The sequence below is a fragment of the Anolis sagrei genome, chromosome 2 (genome assembly GCF_037176765.1).
Source record: "Anolis sagrei isolate rAnoSag1 chromosome 2, rAnoSag1.mat, whole genome shotgun sequence".
Lineage (NCBI taxonomy): Eukaryota > Metazoa > Chordata > Lepidosauria > Squamata > Dactyloidae > Anolis > Anolis sagrei.
In genome coordinates, this window is record NC_090022.1 from 182,386,336 (window position 1) to 182,406,779 (window position 20,444).

The following is a 20,444-nucleotide window of genomic DNA, read 5'->3' on the forward strand; positions in this document are numbered from 1 at the left end:
GTGGCTGAGTAGGAAGGGTCGCATAGCTATAGGGAGCATTTGATATCCCTACTCAAGCAACTCCATTGGCTGCTAAACTTCCGGTCCCAATTCAGAGTGCATCTCCCCCTATGAACTGGTGCAGTCTCTTAGATCTGCTGGGGAGGCCGTCCTCTTGGTCCCACCATCACAAGCGTGGTTGGTGGGGATGAGGGAGAGGGCCTCTTTGGCAATGGCCCCCCTGCTTTGGAACACCCTCTCCAGGGAGACCAGACAGGCCCCCACATTGTCCTCCTTCTGAAGGGACCTGAAGACCTGGCTGTTCAGATAAGCTTTTGAGAACGCCTAATCCTTAGTTGTTCTGTGCAACAGTCACGCAGTCCTGCACTTTATCCTATGCCTTCTCTCCATTGTTACAGCTCTGTACTATCCTATTCCCTTGTTCTATTGTTTACGGTGTGGACATGTTTATAGCAGTTTACCGTCATTGATTGATGAGCACAATTTTATTAAGCATTAGTTGATGTTTATATGTGTTTGCTTGTTGTATTTTGTACTGTGCTTATTTTATGTTTTGTTTTTAGGCATCTTGTGCCATGTGTAAGCTGCTCCGAGTCCCTCTGGGGAGATGGTGGCGGGATACAAGAATAAAGTTATTATTAATGTGTTAGGAACCGTTCTATGTAGCAGCTAGGTGGAAAGGCTTGCTTTGTACACTTTTCTCAAACTTACCTAGTTGCAATATCTTAATTCGCCACTTGCATGTGCTAGAGAACATTTTCTTGTATTTTGAAGTGTCACTGCAGTAATTTGTAAGGAGCGAACACATGAGCTATCTCTAGATTGTAGTAACAATAAAAATAAACCATTTGTTGTCAGAGCAGATAATGAGTTAAATAACAAGTTCATTTTCAAAAGTAGCACTCCAAACTTTGGTTTACTGCTTGCAAAGTTAAAGCTTGAAACTTCCTATATGAAATATGCACAGCCCTCATTGTGTTTATGACATTGGCATGCATGTTAAAAAACGAATAAAAGTGCGGTGTGCAGCGACGATTAGTTATGCTAAGGTGCTACTAGGACTTGGGGTGGGGATTCCTAGTCTGAGAAGGCACAACGGAACAGCCAAGTTTTTAAATTCCTTCTGAACACGGCTAGAGAAGGGGCCTGTCTGAGATCTTTTGGGAGGGTGTTCCAAAGTCGGGGGGCCGCCACAGAAAAGGCCCTGTCCCATGTCCCCACCAAGCGCGCTTGCGACGTGGGTGGGATCACGAGCAGGGCCTCTCCAGATGACCAGAGCGAGCATGTGGGTTCGTAGATGGTGATGCGGTCACGCAGGTAGGGTGGTCCCAAACCGTTTAGGGCTTTGTAGGTGAGCACCTGCACCTTGAATTGGGCTCGGAAAATAAATGGCAGCCAGTGGAGCTCCTTAAACAGAGGGGTAGACCTCTCTTGATAATGAGCCCCGGTTAGCATCCTGGCTGCTGCCCGCTGGACCAATTGAAGTTTCCGAGCCGTCTTCAAGGGCAGCCCCACGTAGAGCGCATTGCAGTAGTCCATTCTAGAGGTGACCAAGGCGTGGACCACCCCGGCCAGATCAGCCTTCACGAGGTATGGTCGCAGTTGGCGCACAAGTCTCAGTTGCGCAAAGGCCCTCCCGGATACCGCCGACACCTGGGCCTCAAGTGTAAGCGAAGAATCCAAGAGGACACCCAAACTGCGGACCTGTGGCTTTAGGGGGAGTGTAACCCCGTCCAACACAGGTGACCACCCTATACCCCGATCCGGTTTACGATCGACCAGGAGGACCTCTGTCTTATCAGGATTGATCTTCAGCTTCTTCTACTGCTGTCAGGGCTAAGATATGAACAGGGAGGTGTAGGATTTGAAAAGGAGCCATTAAATTGAAACAGTGATATTCATTAAAAAAAGTTTATTGCAAAATTCAGTATTTGGTAGCACTTGTAGAGTTCACAGATTACAGTACAGAGCAAACCAGCTATGTTATGATCATGTTTAGTTTTGGATTTCTTGTACACATGAACACACTCCCTCCAGGCCATGCTAATATGGCATATACATATAGAGGAAATTATGATGCAGTCAATTATATCTGTCACTATTTAGTATTGGAAACCCATTAAAATACAGTAGAACCTCGTTAATCTGCAGGACAACTAGCTTTTGCCACATACAACTAATAGGTTCCTTACCATGTCAACTTGACAGTTCTAATAGCATAAGGACCACATTGAGGCCTTGCATTACTTAATATTACATTTACCATTATACAGCATTTTTACTTCTTTTCTAGAAGTACAGCAGTGAACAAGAGGTAAGGTACACTTGCTAAATAAATAAATAAATAACACAATTTTATGGACTCAAGCCTTGTTTTGTTCATTTACTCACTAGTTCAGGAACAGAAAAGTTAACTACTGCCTTATCAAGTGCCACGTCTGCTGCAATTTATCGAGGTTCTACTCTATATGATAAAGTGCTGAAGGTATACCAAGACATTAAAACTGCAACATGATTTCCATAGTTTTTAGGCAATGAGCACGGGTTGATTTGCTAAAGCCACTTTGATGTGAGAACACTGTTTCATGCATTTTGGACATATTAATACCTTGAACAGAACTGAATTAGACAAAGCATACTTTGAAATAAGATCTCACCCTCGTGTTGTAAAAGATACTTATTTTGAAAGCATGCTCTTTTGAAAATCACCCCAGCAATTTTGGGTCTTCAGCCCAAGTCGTATTATTATTGCAGGGTTTTCAAATTCAGGATTCAAGTCCTGTCCCCTGTCCTAGATTCTTGCTCATTTCTGTGCCTGATCATACATGCATATCTTAGCAGAGCTATCATTATACATTGCTACCCCCCATAAAAATATGGAGGAATGTTTGAACCTGTACAGTGTGTCTTAGGAACCAAAACAGACCGTTTTGTTGTATTATTGTGTCCCCCTGAGTTGATGAAAAGATGCGTAAAAGTGGGGCAAGCAGGCTTGTGTCACCTTTAATAGCTATCAGTTAGGAGTGACCGAATAGCTAACACGTTTCTATATTTTAGAATTCCCTTTCTTTACACACAATTGACTGCAAATGGGAGAAAAATCCAGCCCTCAGAATCCACCAGCAGTTTTCTCATCTGAGGTCTGTGCTACTACATTTAATATCCATCCAAGGTTATAGTGTTAAAATATTTGGACCAATTATTGATGCCTGTGGCAGTTGTAACATATTCTTGTTATAATGTAAACTTCCATACTTGCATACTTTTTTTTCCTTTACTGCACTATGGTCCCAGCAATGTTGAGTTTTTCAAACCATACCTAGCGAGTGTAAATTTTACAAGTACCTAATGTCTCAAAACATGGTTGACACATTTGACTCATATGCCATCACTGGGAATTGTATGGAGCTAATGACTGAAGAATCTGTTTATATATACTTTGACCAGCCATGTGATTATTACTTTACAGTAAATCGCTGTTGTGAACATGCACAACACCATACCTAATATACTTCAAGTATTTTACTGGTTCAAGAAGGAACTCCCCCCCCCCCCCCGGTGGTGCAATGGGTTAAACCTTTGTGCCAGCAGGACTACTGGCCGAAAGATTGGTGGTTCGAATCTGGGAAGCAAGGTGAGCTCCTGTCTGTCAGCTCCAGCTTCCCATGTGGGAACATGAGAGAAGCCTTCCACAGGATGGTAAAACATCCAAGCATCCCATGGGCAATGTCCTTGCAGACAGCCAATTCTCTTACACCAGAAGCGACCTGCAGTTTTTCAAGTCACTCCTGACATGAAAAAAAACTGGTTCAAGACCCTGCCTTCAGTGCATTACCACTTGAAACAATACTTCTGGTGTTCTGGGGATTGTACTCCAAAACGGCATGGGTAAGCTTCATTTCCATAAGATATTGGCTTGAATCCTCATATGCCAGTACAACACCAATGCTGCCCACATGTGTTTTTCTAGGATGTTGCAGAAAGAGGTATTTTGTACTTCCTTATGCAACATAGCATGGTACTCTTGTGGAACAGCAACGGTTGGGGAGAGCTTACAGGTTTAGCTAAATCACACCAGCCATTGATGGGCTGCATAGGTGCACCCAGTTGTATTACTGCTGTCCTTAAGGTGTGCAAGGGCAGCTGTTCAGTGGCTGGGGGATGCAGTGCAGCCTGCAAGTCCACTCCTGTAATTATGCATTTGGGGAGGACGTATGGAAGAAGAATCAGCCTCAGTTCTTGGTGTGAAGTATTTAAGCCCATAGCCTGCATTTCCAACTCTCTTTAATAGAAAAAGATTGCGAGTATAGCTACTAACATTTTTAAAAAACCCTCAAAATCATTAAGAAAATAACGCACCAAAGAGGCCGGCAAAGAGTTTTTTTTTAAAAAAAAAAATCTTCTACAAGGCAGACTCCAATACTTTTAAAATAACAATAAATACTAATTTTAAATTAAAACAGGATACAATCTTGTTTTTCTAACAGCCAAACGGGGAGTAAAAGTCTTCCAACAGTTTGAACCTGCTCAGAAGCAACTCTTGATCTGTTCAGTGAGACTCAGTTCCAAGGTAAGGACACCAGCTTGCAATCCTAAGATTGCAATTATCATGTTGCCTTGGATTTAAGTCCTATTTAAAGTAATCGGGCTTACAGTCATGAATAAGCAAGCACAGAATTGGGCTGTTAAGAATTTGAACCTGGGAGTGAAATAGAATTTTCTCAAGAAATACCTGAAATAGGAACTGGCCATAAAACAGAAGTGGTAGCTTCCTACTTCCCAGCATTTATGAAATTCAAGCATGTTTTTTTTTGAAAAACAAAGTCCTCTGTTAATTCTCTAGGTTAAGGTACACACAGACCTTGTGGCTTTCCAGATGTTGTTGGGCTCCATCTCTCACCCATCCTTAAACATTTGCTAAGGGAAGAGTGAAACCAACATCTGAAGAGCTACAGATTCACCAACCCTGTTCTCAGTATACTATCTAACCCAATCCTCCTTCCCCTGAAAATACTAACTACAAAAATCCTTTTGCTTTGATATAAAAACTAAAAAATACTGAAGTTCAGAATGTTTTACCAAATCAACTCTCTTGTGCCACCATTATTTTCTTGCTAATTAACATTTTAGCATTTCTTGATATAAGAGATTAGCAGATAATAAACAATGACCCACATTATATTTTCTTTCACCGTCATTATTTTCTTTCACCGTCATTATTTTGAATTGGTAATTTTAGATGTGGCCTGTGACTCCTTGGGAATATGAGAATTTGAACCGCAATGTCATGCTGGGTAGGAGCGTGTGAACAAATTTTAACATTCCATGTTTACAACAAAAATAATTCTGAAAAGACTGATAATATTCACATTATTTTTGCTTTTGCATTCCCTTTAAAAGTGTGGTTTTTAGAAGGTGGACTGGAGCTGACTTGCTTTTGCCCAAATCTTGAACTATATATATTTTGAAAATTCAAGCCATACTCTCACAACCTCTTTCAGACTCCTCGTTTTTCCCAAGATCGGGTTCTATAAAATCATCTGGCACTTCCTGCAAAGTCTTTGTCTCTTTCTCTTGCATTGGCTGCTTCTTACTTTGACACTTCTTGCAAGGTGTCACCAAAGAAAGAAACACCGCAGCCAGCAGCATGCCAGCAGCACAGGAATAGAATGCAGAGCTGTAATTCTTCGTAGTATCCACTAGCATACCTGGGTAGAGAGAGAGATAGAGAGGAGACATATTAAACACATTAACAACTCCAGTTTATACCATTGCATTGTAAGAGCTGTGATGGCGCAATGGGTTAAACCCTTGTGCTGGCTGAATTGCTGACTTGAAAGTCGGCGGTTCAAATCCATGAAACAGGATGAGCTCCCGTCTGTGAGCTCCAGCTTCCCATGCAGGGACATGAGAAAAGCCTCCTACAGGATGGTAACACATCCAGGCATCCCCTGGGCAGCTTCTCTGCAGATGGCCAATACTCTCAGTTGCAGTTTCTCAAATCACTTATGACACAATAAAATAATACCATTGCGTTTAGCATGTACATTTTAGGTACATTGTACCTAAAAAGATTGGACCTTTCAGAGCTATTTACAGAACACTCAAGATGATCTTTCTCAAGTTCAAAAAGCAGTTTGGGGAGCTTGGAAAAAAGGAAAGCAGTGCTGGAAGGTACTGAGAAAAAAAACCCCAATATAATGTTTCCCTTCTGTAGTCTCCATGAACTGTAGCATGGATGTAAATAAGCAGTTTAGGAGCTGGGAGGTTCTTGCAGAAGTAGTTTCTGAGGGGGAAAACTTGTATAAACATGTGTACTCTCCATCCTTTTGGCTTGTAACTGAATTTCCCTTATTTAGAAGGTGAGCTCACTAATTTACTGAAAATGATGTCCCATTGACTTCAGTGAAATGTACTTCCAAGTAAATGTGCTTTGGACTTCAGCCCAATCGTCTTGTGAACTCAAGCTTGTAAACAGTTTTAGGAATGTTGTTGGAAGTTGTTTTGAAAATCGCAGTTATTAAACAAATCTGCACTGTGCTGCATGGAAGTGCGATTTTCAGTTGATTTTCCCCAGCAATACAATGAAAAAAAATCATTTTTTGCATTGATCAACCAATCATTGGGCTGTATGTTCTGTATGTTACAGTAGGAGTAATATACTAAATCTGCAGAACAAAACTTTTCAACACATCAGGCAAGTTTCCTTAAGCAACAAAAATTGCTAGGCAAGTGTATCCATGGCTATGATGTTCTCTGGTTGACCACAAGACAAGTCATCCACTCATGGCCTAACCTACTGATGTAGCCCTAAGTCATTTCACAGAACATCAGGCTTTCTCTGGTATTTATTTGAGTTGTCTGTCATTTTACTTCACCACTGTATATAATGGGACAGGGATTTTGGGATCTAAAGTTTTAGAATCAGACTACAGTAGATAGCAAGGCTACATGTTTGAATGTGTGGTTTTGGAAATATTTGGCCTGTTTGGGTTCCACATTAGATGAAAAGCAGAATAAATCAAATAAATGTTCTGTAGGATCTTCTCTGTCCTGGAGTATTCTGAGATTGCTCATCGCCTAGCTCTAGCTTTTTGCAGGGATACACCAGCTTCCATTCCCTGACTCTCTGTTAGTAACCACTACTAAACACAATGCAAACATTTGGATGATTTCCGTTACGCTACTCATTTTTACCTGCAAGGGGTGGTCCAGCCAACCCTGATAAACTTTGAATAAATACGTAAACTCCTGCGGCAGACGACATCCGCTCAATGCCAACCACGTCATCTTCTGCCAGCATAGGAATGTGCGTGCCTGCTACAGTCCCAAGCATAAAACCAAAGAAAATGCTACACATCATGAGTCCCCAAAATTCATAAGCTAGAGGGAAGGCAAAGAGGGCGACGTCCAGCAGAATGACAGAGATGAGTTCAATGTATATTTTCCGGATGGGTTTTTTGTTGAGGACCCAGCCAGCACTGATTCTGCCAAAGACCTCAGCAATCGCCATCGCTGACAGGATGTATGCAGAGGAGTCCTTGTTGATGCCAAGGCTTATGCTGAGAGGAATGATGTATAGGGAAGGGGCAAAGAATCCCAGAGTTGCAAATAAACCAAAAAGTGCGTAACAAATAAAGCCATAGTCTTTCAATATGGAGAAGTCTAGCAGCTGGATTTTTGGTTCCTTGGTTGGAATGCTACTAGATTCTGTAAGCATCTCAGTGTTTTCCTTTGGTTCGTCTTCACTTTTCAGTTTCAATTTGGCATCTTCAGACAGGTTGCGAGGTGAGGTAGTTACTTCTACTCCTGAGTCAATAGAATCTATAGAGGTGCGGGTCTGTTCGTTTTCAAGCATGTACTTTGTCTCTCTTTGCTCTTCTGCAGGGGAGACTTTCACTACTTCCTGGGCTTTGATTATGATGGGCCGTAGCAGTGCCCCACAAGCCACGATTCCAAGCTGCAGTAGACCAACAAACAAGAGGCTGTGTCTCCAGCCAATGTGTTCCTTCAAAGCAGTGATAGCTACAGAATAAGGGAGAAAAGAAATATTATTGTAGCAGGTGGCTTTAGTTGATAATGCTACATAAAAGCACACTTTTTGGGATTCAAACCTGCTTCAAAAATTACACACACCCCTGGCAGAGACCAAAGACAGAAGAGCATATAGGATAATGTAGGTTTCATGCATTAGGTTTTACAGACAGAGGATCTTCCACTTTGGAAAAGTACTAGGGGTAAAGTACATTTTATCTTGACACCTTCATGTAAGCTGAGTGGAATTCACCCCTCCAAGACTCCAGGTTTTGGGTTTCATAAGAGATTAAATGGCTTGTATACTAAAATAGCCTATTAGCCTTTCCAACTGGGGGACATTTAGCTTGGGAAATCTATACTGGGATCCCACTGGATTGTGTCTAAGAACATGTTCTGCAAAGGAAAATAATGCCAGGTTGAAATTCCTGTGTTGTTTCAGTTTACACAACCAGTAGTGGGATGTATGGGTTTGGAATATACTTCTTAACAAAAGTATCACTGATCCCCTTTGCAATATCTCTTCTGTATGGCAGTTAGGGAATTGTACAGAAACTTGAATTTCCTGCCTCCTTCAAGTTGTATTAGATTTAGCCCTCCATCCCACAAGTGTATTTTCCAGCCAGTAGGCGTTCTTGGGTTTTATTCTAAACAAAAGAGGAACTGGCTACTTGGAAAGGAGTGATGGATTGACAGATGGTTCTAACAAATAGTGTTCATTCTGAAGGCTTGACGGAATATCTTTTAGCCCTGTTTTATGAAACGATTTAGGGCTTTTTGGTGAAGGCAACAGAAAAATATTTTCTACATCCAATTATGCAAAGAAATATAATCTGTGCTTTTGTTGAGGCATCAGATTCCTGCATTAAGGGCAGAGATATTTTGGTTCGATAAAAGATTTATTTATTAACTAGCCATCCCCTGCCACACGTTGCTGCGGCCTACATGGGGGTTCTGTGTGGGAGGTTTGGCCCAATTCTGTTGTTGGTGGGGTTCAGAATGCTCTGTGATTGTAGGTGAACTATAAATCCCAGCAACTACAAATCCCAAATGTCAAGATTCTATTTCCCCAAACTCCACCAGTGTTCACATTTGGGCATATTTAGTATTCTTGTAGAGTTTGGTCCAGATCCATCATTGTTTGAGTCCACAGTGATCTTTGGATGTAGGTGAACTACAACTCCAAAATCAAAGGACACTGCCCACCAAACTCTTCAAGTATTTTCTGTTGGTCATGGGAGAACTGTGTGCCAAAATTGGTTCAATTCAATCGTTGGTGGGGTTCAGAATGTTCTTTGATTGTAGGTGAACTATAAATCCCAGCAATTACAACTCCCAAATGAAAAAATCAATTTTTTTAGTGAAGGACATACATTGGGTTGTTAGGTGTCTTGTGTCCAAATTTGGTGTCAATTTTGTCCAGTGGTTTTTGAGTTCTGTTAATCCCACAAATGAACATTACATTTTTATTTATATAGATGTTTTGTAACACAATGTATGCTTTTATGTCTTGTCAGGAAGATTTTGGGGTTGGAATTTGGTAGACTTGACTTCAGACTTTCTTACTATGGTTTGGTCCCTTACATACTGCAGAGTCCAAATTCATCTGACTCTAGGCCAGTGGTTCTCAACCTGTGGGTCCCCAAGTGTTTTGGCCTACAACTACCAGAAATACCAGCAAGTTTACCAGCTGTTAAGATTTCTGGGAGTTGAAGGCCAAAACACCTGGAGATCCACAGGTTGAGAACCGCCACTCTAGGCAAATGCTTTAGCAAGGAGCAAGATTAGAGGTGCTCTAATCTGTAGACATGGGCTTTGTGTTTGAGAATCAGTCAGCCCAGTTGAGACTAGACCAGTTTCAGTCGTGTCTACCCCAGAATTGATGTCAAATCAGATTTTATTCAAAACTTCGTAGGGGAGAAAAAAATGATGTGATCTCTTCTAGAGTTATAGTATAAAGTCAAAGCCATGAATAGGATATGTCTGATCTACAGGCCTGATGTGTCTTATCATTGTGGCAGAGTAAGAGGATCCCTTTTTATTTACCAGCTTCTCTGCGCTGCTGTGCTCTTCCCGAGTCAGTAAAGTCTCTCTATCTGTGATTAGACACAAGAGAATCTTCCTACCTCTTGCCCTTCAACTTTTTTTACTTCAGTGCTGAGTGAGGTGCAATGTGGAGTTTATTTTAGACCAGTGGTTCCCAACCTGTGAATCCCCAGATGTTTTGAACTTCAGCTCCCACAGTCCCTAACAGCTGGTAAGTTGGCTGGGATTTCTGGGAGTTGAAGTCCAAAACACCTGAAGGCCCAAAGCTTGGGAACCACAGCTTTAGAGAAAGGGATTGTTGCTGTTTCCAATGCTGTGAGCCAGGCTTGATAGAATTACTCCCTATGCTGCAATCAACCTTTTAAAAACAACAATAACAAAACCCTCTATTAGTGTTAGGAGAGGATTTTTTAAAAGCCTAATTACAGGCCATGGATAAGAGGAATGCTGGGAATGAGGGGGTTAGCCCCCCTTAGAAACCTTATTTGAACCCACACTATCTACTGAGAGGAGTATTTTCAAGCAGAAAAGTGTGTGTTTAGGAAGAACCATACAATCATGTTGGGGAGTTGCACATCAGTGGTGGGTTGTCTCCCATCATTAACTTAAAGTTCCTGTCATGCTTATTCAAGGTTAATTAAGCCCTCAGGTTGAACAAGGTTCCCCACTCTGGTTCAGGTGACCATGTGCAAAAGTTAAAACGAGGATATCTTCTTCAGTACCTGGTGCAAAAGAGAAGACGGCAAAGCATTCTCCTGTGGAAGCCACTGCTGTAACTAGTGAGCGCTTTTTCTCAAAGTACTGTGACAGGATGGTGACAGTCGGGAGAAAGGTAAGGCAGTATCCTAGTCCTGTGAATAATTACCAAACAAATGCCATTAGGATAAGAAAAATAAAGAAAATGCTGATACTGGGCTAGTTTTGCGTCCTCGTTTATTTTTTTTTTTAACTGAGCATCCACCTATAGAAAGTTTAGCAACCTACAATTAACAGTATATGTAATTGTTCCATTTCTTTGAATACATTGTGACAGATTTCTTGCGATATATGCTCTGTCAGATAGTACAAGGCTTGTAAATTTAATTCATGTTATGAACAACTAAGATCATTTAGCAAAGCCAGATACTCCCAAAAATTCAAGACATCTATTAAATTCTTGGCCTGCTTCTAAGCCATAATATAAATATGATGCAAAATTAAGCTAGATGGCAGCTTCACTCACCTGAGACTATGCCAATGAAGATGTACATTTCAGTAACGGTGCGTGCAAAGGAGCCCGCAACCATCCCAGTGCTGATTAGCAACCCTCCAATCATCACCACCAAACGATGACCAAAACGATTAGATAGTATTGTAGAGAGAGGAGCTGCAAAAGAGAGAAAGGTGTGTTTTTCCCACTATGCCTCTCCTAAAATTTCAACAGTAAGTGTCAGTCGATGATGCCAAAAGAAGCTGTGCTGGGGTTTGTTATATAATGCTGCGCTTGCATACTATTCTAAAAAAAATATATAACTTGGATCAATTTATAACTTGGATTAAGGACTTGCAAGTTTTGTCTTGAGTGGAGCTATAAGGATATTTTTTTAAAAAACCATCACTTGGAGTGCTCCAGGAATTATCCCTATCCCTCCCCAAATCCCATGTACAAAACAACACATAATGTGGTGTAATGTGCAGCATAATGTGTTGCAGGAATGCAGAACAGATAGCCTCCTCTATTTGCTTAATCCTTTATCATTGAAATATAGCGGATAGAGGACTCCAAAGACAGTTTCATCTATTTTAGTAAACTGAAATAAACCACCAAACAGAGCAGCTGCTGCTACGCATACACACTCTCTTTCAGGAATGAACATTATCCAAGAAGCCTATCTAATGTGATTTAATTGAGTCTGGAAACAACTGGGAGATGGAAACAAGCTCGCTTTGTTCTGGAGTCATCATCCAGAGTTTTCTTTCCTTAAAGAAGAGCTGGTTTGATTGAGTTGACTTCGAAATAAATGCTAAAGGGATAACAAATTAAATGGGAAGAATTTCTTTAGTCCCATACGCACCAAAACCAGCCACTCTGCTCTTCTGCGCCTCCCAAAACTAGTACAGGTCTCAAATTCCTTGTTCATTTGTTTTTTCCTATATTTTTTCTTGTCCTTACAGTATTTCTAAATCCATGAGAGCATCTCCTTCCTTTGTGTGAGACAGCAATATAATTTATCAAAGGGTTGGATTCTTGTAAGTTTGCAATGCTTAAAGGTAAACATTTACTCTTAACATTAAGTCCAACTCTGGGGGTTGGTGCTCATCTCTACCTCTAAGCCGAAGAGCCAGCATTGTCTGTAGACACCGCCAAGGCCATGTGGCCGGCATGACTGTATTGAGTGCTGTTACCTTCCCACTAAAGCGGTACCTATTGATCTACTCACATTTGCCTGTTTTCGAACTGCTAGGTTGGCAGAAGCTGGGGCTAACAATGGGAGCTCACCCTGCTCCTCCGATTCAAACCACCAACCTTTCAGTCAGCAAGTTCAGTAGCTCAGTGGTTTAACCCAGTGCACCACTGCGACTCCTTTGCAATGCTTAATTTTCCCTTAAATTGCAGTGCCACCCATATAAGGAGACAGTGAAATCAGCATAGGTGATTTCCATCTATATTTGCTGATCTTAGTTTCTGGTATATGTGAAGGATGTGCACACAGACAAAACCAACAGCCCTAGAAGCTGAATATGTGGAACAAGACACATTAAAGGCCATCAAATTAATGGATTGAACCATCTTTAACTTAATATGATCAGGTTGTTAAAGAATCTTTTGTTTAAGATCTCTGGTACACTTACCTGTAAATGTTAGTACGAACACACATATTGAGATTATCCATGATATCCTGCTGTTGCTTTCGTCAAAACTTTCCATTAAGTCCGTAAAGAAGACTCCGAAAGACTTGATGATTCCGTACGTCAGGGCCTCCACAAAGAAGAAAGCAAAAGCCACAACCCAGCCCCATCCTCCATCAGGCACTTTAGTATAAACACTTGGAGTGATGCACGACATTCTTGTTGCTTTGACAGTCATTTTTGCTCTGTAACAGAAGAGAAGAACTGGAGATCAGGACACCCTGCCAAACCATGCCATAAGCCTGTATCCTTTCATCTGGTTGCTGCTTCAAAACAAAATACAGTATCCCAACCGAAGTTTGTCCTCTTCTGATCAGATTGGACTAGTTGAATTAGGAACCAGAAAATGTACTTATTCATAAGGACCAGCTGTTTCCATTTAAGAACAAGCAATTAAGTCATCTGACTCAAAATACAGTGCAGGAGAGACAATGTTATAAAAACCCATGACAAGCTCAAAAGCTATGTGAAATTTCACCAGCAGCAACAAGATGATCCTAAACTTGCAATTCTGGGTTGTGTTTACAGCTGGATAACATCTAGCTCTGTTGCAGCATAAACCGGTCAGTTTCAGAAGTCCTGCATTGTGTTCTGCATATCAGGAAAGTTTTGTGAACTATCATTTCTCATGTTCCTGATTTATAATATTCTGTACAGCTAGAGTGCTTGCATTGACTGTCACTATCCAAGGTTCTTGATCAAGCACTTTGATTGAACTACTTACTGAAATAATAATAATAATCTTTATTTATCCCCCGCCATCATCTCCCCAATGGGGACTCGGAGCAGCTTACATGGGGCCAAGCCCGGACAACATATTACAACAAAATTACTGGTCTTAGTTTACTGTTCTTAGTCTAAACTATACATCATATTAAACATGCATGGAGTGGGATCTTTGTGCCAAATCTATTATTATTATTATTATTATTATTATTATTATTATTACCTTTACTTGTACCCCGCTAACATCTCCCGAAGGACTTGGTGCGACTATACAATCTATACAATGTTCCATGTTTTTTTGACATTCAATTAATAACACTATGCAACAAAATTTGAAAAAAAATCTGTTTCTGGTTTGAAAATGTTATTCCTGTTTAATTGTGTAGCACTTACTTTGAAAGTAGTTGCTCTACTCCAGAAACATTGTTTTTGTGGCTGCCACAAACTATGTTGAATTGGTTGAGATTCTAGGAGATATTACTGTATATACTCAAGTATAAGCCTAATTTGTCAGCCCCTTTTTTAGGTTGAAAAAACTCGCCTCAGCTTATATTCAAGTCAAGGTTATTTCTTATTTTGCTGTGTTATTAGTATAATTTTATTACATTTATTATTTTACTCTCTTTACTATTATTGGAAGGATACATAAGCACATTTACATTGAAGGTTAGAATAATGGTTTAATCAGAGTTGGACATTCTTACCTTAAATTACAGTTTTATGCAAATATTCAAGAACATTTAACCTATTGCTACCTAATTACCTCTATTTCATATAATTTTATTACATTTATTATTTTACTCTGTTTACTATTATTGGAAGGAGTTGGACATTCTTACCTTAAATTACAGTTTTATGCAAATATTCAAGAACATTTAACCCACTTACTGATGCCTCAATTAATGTAGTTTTATTGGTATCTATTTTTATTCTGAAATTTACCATTAGCTGCTGCATTTCCCACCCTCGGTTTATACTTGAGTCACTACGTTTCCCCGATTTTTGTGGTAAAATTAGGTGCCTTGGCTTATGTTCAGGTCAGCCTATACTTGAGTATATATGGTAATTGAAAAACGATAGCAAAATATGCTGCAGATGTCCCACAAAAACAAAGTTTTTTGCAGTTTAATAAATCTTTTCCATGCTTTTGTGATGGAACCAATTAAGAAATGGCATGTATAACCCAGGAACAAAAATCGTGTTACATAGTGTAATATGTTCTAAACTAAAGCAACACTATAGACAAATGTGACCTCTTCTTAGGTAATTTAATGCATTTGAAGAGTTCAAATCAAATCATTTATTTCAGTCATAGACCAGCACAGGAAATAGAAATCAAATTTTCGTTTGAAGAGTTGTATTTGGTCAATATCTTCCAAAGCAGTGAATCAGCAATGACACATCTTAAATGAACAAAAGCCCAAATGGTATCAGCACAGTGTATTTTCATAATGTGCATTCGTTTTCAAATATAGTTAGTGCCTTGGAAAAGAGTGAATGAAAGTAGTCCAGTGGCTCTGAACTTCAGGGTATTTGAATTGGGCATTTACCTTTCCTTTCCTTAAGAGCAGAGGCCCTCTAGTGCTGTACAGTAGCAAACACCCTTGTTAGACCAAATAATCCATCAGAAGTAAACATATAATTAAATGAATATGTTTGGCCATCAGTTTTAACTGTTAAATAGTTTTTAGGAGGAATAAAGACCTGGATATTGTCATAGTAATAGTCCTGATTAAAAATTATGTAAATTTAACTTTTTATACTGGAACAGAATAACTTACACTTGGTGTGTGAAACATATTATTCATAAAGAGCATTTCATTGTTAAGTTGTGGGTAGCATACTGAGTGACATACATGATACATACATGCACCCAAGATATATGCCCACTGCAATCAGTGTACTCCTAAATAAGCCTCAAAATCCAGCTGTAATAAATTAAGCCTGTTTAATTTATTACAGTTGGATTTTGAGGCTTATCTAGCAGAGTAATAATGAAATATATAGACAAAATAATATTTAGGGGTTGTTCTAAAAAGAGTATGCACATTAAAAGATGTGATGTGACATATCTTAAGATATCTCTCTGCTGTTATCTGTTAGCAGCATTCATGGATGTGCAGAATTACTCTTTGAAATGGATTCCTGCGTGACAGAAAAAGATTTCTGTCACGTTTCCTGAGACAGAGTGGAGGAGGCAGTCCCTCTGAACTTGGTGCCCAGGCACCTTATTAGATGCTGACTCTGCCCATTCATGAAATGCATCTGTACTTCAGGGTAATGCTGTCTTAAAAGACCTTTACATTTAAAAAGTAGTGCACATGCATTTCAAATTTAAAGGACGGGGGAAGACTGTGTGCATTGGCTCACAACAGCCATTGCTATCAGAAGTCTGCAATGCGCAGGTGCTTATGAAACCACAAGACCGGACAATCTCAAATGTAGAGGGATCCCAATAGGTGCCTAGTATAGAACAAGCTTTAAAACAAATGGCTGCAAGCTTTCAAACAAATAGGTTGAAATTATCCCCCGTCTGATGGTTTTGAATGCTCAGTGGGCAGAAGGAGAATGCCTTCACGGTCTGCTCTCCTGCCATGCGGCTTTTGCGTTACACTTTGGCCACACAGCAGAAAGTCTAGGGCAAAAGCCTGTGCGGCTGGGCTGATCCAGTCTTGGGCAAATCTTCAGCTGCGCAGGACAGCTCCCTTGAACTGGTTTGATCTGCAAAATATTAAGCAGGATCCTAGATGCTAGGGCTCCTTCAAAACAGGGGGTCCCCAAAGTTTCCATACATAGTAAATAATGAACAAACTCATATATTTATGTAACTCATATGAAATTATATATATATGCTCACACACACATATACTGTATGTATATATATATATAAACACACACACATTTACACACATATAATGAGAGTAATTTTGTAATGAATATTTTCCGTATAAAGGTACATTTAGCTAAAATTTCCCCTATGTATGGTGACTTTTTGAGATAACCCCCATTCCAGGGGGAAAAAAACCCCTTTGGATGTCTAAGACCCTTCCACACAGCCGAATAAAATCCCACATTATCTGAACTGGGATAGATGGCAGTGTGGACTCAGATATCCCAGTTCAAAGCAGATATTGTCGGATTTTCTGCCTTGATATTCTGTGTTATATGGCTGTGTGGAAGGAACCTAAGCAACCTCTTCTACTTATTGGGCTATTTCCTTACTTGCAGGTGTTGGCTCTAAAATCCCTATGTAGTCCTGCCTGCTGTGGATTTCTAGACTTCAGAGTATATTCTGGGTTATTGGCACTGAGCCCTGCTCAAATGAGAAGGTGACCAAAGGGAGAATCCTCCAAAAGGCAAAGAAACTCCTCGTTTTGTTTACAGACTGGCCAGAGTTATATCATAAATGGGACCCCCTAGATTCACATCCTCTAAGAGCCCTTCAACATAGCCATATAACACAGAATATTAAGAAAGATAATTCACAATATCTACACTGAACTGGATTATTGGAGTCCACACTGCCATATAATCCAGTTCAATGTGGATTTTATACAGTGTGAAAGGGTCTTAAAATGTTTTTGATTATCCCATTGTGGTTGTTGTTTCTCATCTGCCTTTCCTTGAGGAACAACAACAACTCACATATCCACAATATAGTAAAGGTATACAATATTTTATTGTGTTAGGTTTCCCCTATACAACACAATATTCATGAATATTTATAATATTTATAAAGGTAAAGGAATATGTTTCCCCTGACATTAAGTCCAGTTGTGTCCAACTCTGGGAGTTGGTGCTCATCTCCATTTCTAAGCCGAAGAGCAGGCGTTGTCCGTAGACACCTCCTAAGTCATGTGGCCAGCATGACTGCATGAAACGCCATTACCTTCCATATGTTCAAAATATTAATATTAGTACTATTGTTAAGATTCATGACAAGGAGGGGGGGGGGGTTCCATACAGCCATAAACCCAGAATATCAAATCCACAATATCTGCTTTGAACTGGGTTATCTGAGTCCACACTGCCATATGTTCCAGTTCAAAGCAGATAATGAGGGATTTTCTGCCTTGATGTTCTGGGATATAGGGCTGTGTGGAAGGGCTCTGAGGCCCCTTCCACACAGCTGAATAAAATCCCACATTTTCTGCTTTGATATTCTGGGTTACATGACTGTGTGGAAGGGCCCAAAGTTTGAATGCAGAGAGGCAAGTCTAGTCATAGCCGCATGGCAAGTTGGTCTGTCTGACAAAGTAAAAGTGGGGTTAAATGCATGTCTTGGGATGCAGATGGAGGAGGGTTTCTAAAATATCTAAAACCATGACAGAGCACCAACATTGTAATTTTTTGCCAGCATTGTTCTTTTTTGTTTTGGTCATATATTGTCGCTTTGGTTATATATTGTCCTTCCATCACTTTGTGATCCCTCCAAGACACAGGTTGTAGAACTGGATTGCATCATTTAAACAAAAAGAAGGAACTTAGGTGAATATATAGGTAGAAATATTTGTCTAACAAAGTGTGGGCACAAGAGAAGCCAACTCGTGTCCACTTACCAGGTCAGATGAAGGTGTTGCTGCTGCTGCTGCTGCTGCTGCTGCAAAGGAGGCTCCTTCCCGCCAAAGCCCCCCAGAAGCGCAGCTGATGCTTAAGACCTGGTCAGCAACACATCCCTTCCGCTTTGGCAGAACAGATCTATGTATATGTCTAGTATATATATATAGAGAGAGAGAGAGGAAGCCCTCATCCAACGCTGGGCTCTCTCTCCTTGTGCCAAGGCTGCCCCATGCCCTTCTGGCTCACTTGACTCCTGGCCTTGGCTTTGCTCCCTTTCCTTTCCCCCCACCTCTCTTTCTCTCCCCCTTCTTTCCTCTCTCTGAGGTTCCTTGCCCAGCTGCTGCCTGCACCTACTAACCTACTCTGCCTGAGCGTCTGTCTTTATATATAGATACCGGCTCGAGCCGGTCTTTGCCGGCGGGCCCGGCGCGCGCACACGAGAGGGGGGAAAAGACTCAGCAGCGCCATGTGCGCGCCGGGGTCGTTCTTGGCCATTGCAAGCGAGCTGCAATTCAAGAAGGCGCCGCCGTCGCGTGCGCTGCGCGAGGAAAGGGAAAAAGGGAAGCGGGTGAGACACCGCGCGCGCACGCGGAGAGGCAGCAATAGCGGCGGCATGGGAACGCATGCGCATTGCGGAGGGGAGGGGGGAGAGGGAGAAGGAGACTTTGATGCAGTCAGCAGAGAAGGGGCATTAAACTTTCCACGGTGAGGGGCGATTTTTTGTTTTGTCGTGTCAGGAGCAACCTGGTGTGAGAGAATTAAAGCTCGGAACTGCCAGTGGCTCAGTGCTATAGTCACTGGCAAGGGAGTTGGGAGTTTGGCAAGGCCTTGAGCCTGAGTCCCCCTTTGGGGTAGAGAAAGGTGGGGTAATAATAATAGTAATAATAATAATAATAAACCTTTATTTATACCCTGCTAACATCTCCTGAAGTGCATTTGGGACATGATGCTTGGAGTTTCCTATTCTGGGAAGGCACACTGGAACAACCACGTCTTCAAGCTCTTCCTAAAGACTGCCAACATTGGGGCTTGTCTGATGTCCTTGGGGAGAGAGTTCCAGAGTTGGGAGGCCACCACGGAGAAGGCCATGTCCCTCATCCCCACCAATCGCGCTTGCGACGCAGGTGGGATCGTGAGCAGGGCCTCTCCAGATGATCGGAGAGATCATGTGGGTTCATATACGGAGATACGGTCACACAGGTAGGCGGGTCCCAAACTGTTTAGAGCTTAGTAGGTAAGCACCTGCACCTTGAATTGGGACCGGAAAATGAACAGCAGCCAATGGAGCTTCTTAAACAGGAGGGTTGACCTCTCCCTGTAAGGAGCACCAGTTAACAACCTGGCTGCTGCCCGTTGGACCAGTTGGAATTTCTGAGCCGTTTTCAAGGGCAGCGTCACGTAGAGCACATTACAGTAATCCAATCTGGAGGTGACTAAGGCATGGACCACCCTGGCCAGATCCGCCTTCACGAGGTATGGTCGCAGTTGGCGCACAAGTCTCAACTGTGCAAAAGCCCTCCTGGACACCGCCGACGCCTGAGCTTCAAGTGACAGTGATGAATCCAAGAGGACACCCAAACTGTGAACCTGTGACTTCAGGGGGAGTGTAACCCCGTCCAGCACAGATTGCCACCCTATACCCCGATCCGATTTACAATCGACCAGAAGGACCTCTGTCTTGTCACGATTAATATTCAGCTTGTTCATCCTCATCCAGACAGCCACAGCGGCCAGGCACTCGTCCAGCACCCGGTAGAAATATTTGAAATAGAAATAAAATAAATACATTTCCTGCTAAAAAAAGGGTGCTGGTCCGTCACCAAGCTACATGTCCAAGGGCTCAAAGCCAACCTTAAAAACTCTGGCATAGACACTGAGAACTGGGAAGCCCTGGCACTTGGGCGCTCCAGCTGGAGGTCAGCTGTGACCAGCAGTGCTGCAGAATTTGAAGAGGCAGAAACGGAGGGCGAAAGAGAGAAATGTGCCAAGAGGAAGAGGCATAAAGCCAACCCCGACCGCCTTCCACCTGGAAACCAATGCCCTCACTGCGGGAGAAGATGCAGATCAAGAATAGGGCTCCACAGTCACCTACGGAACCACCAGCAGTACACTGATCCTGGAAAACTATCCTACCCTGACAACGAGGGATCACCTAAGCCAGGCCCGTAGCCAGGATTTTGATTCGGGGG

General features: G+C 41.6%; 2 protein-coding genes across 5 annotated transcripts in view; one reads left to right on the top strand and one right to left on the bottom strand.

The window, feature by feature from the left end:
* The window catches only part of ARSG (arylsulfatase G), a 151,121-nt gene that overhangs the window by 5,596 nt on the left and 125,081 nt on the right, over positions 1-20,444 (top strand). The window lies entirely within an intron of this gene.
* Positions 1,898-18,687, bottom strand: SLC16A6 (solute carrier family 16 member 6). Its single transcript, XM_060763064.2, has 6 exons — positions 18,255-18,687; positions 12,913-13,154; positions 11,303-11,446; positions 10,803-10,931; positions 7,198-8,025; positions 1,898-5,708 (listed from the first exon to the last, which is right to left on the bottom strand). The coding sequence occupies exons 2-6, from the start codon at positions 13,145-13,147 to the stop codon at positions 5,473-5,475; spliced, it is 1,572 nt and encodes a 523-aa protein (XP_060619047.2). The 5' UTR covers positions 13,148-13,154; positions 18,255-18,687; the 3' UTR covers positions 1,898-5,472.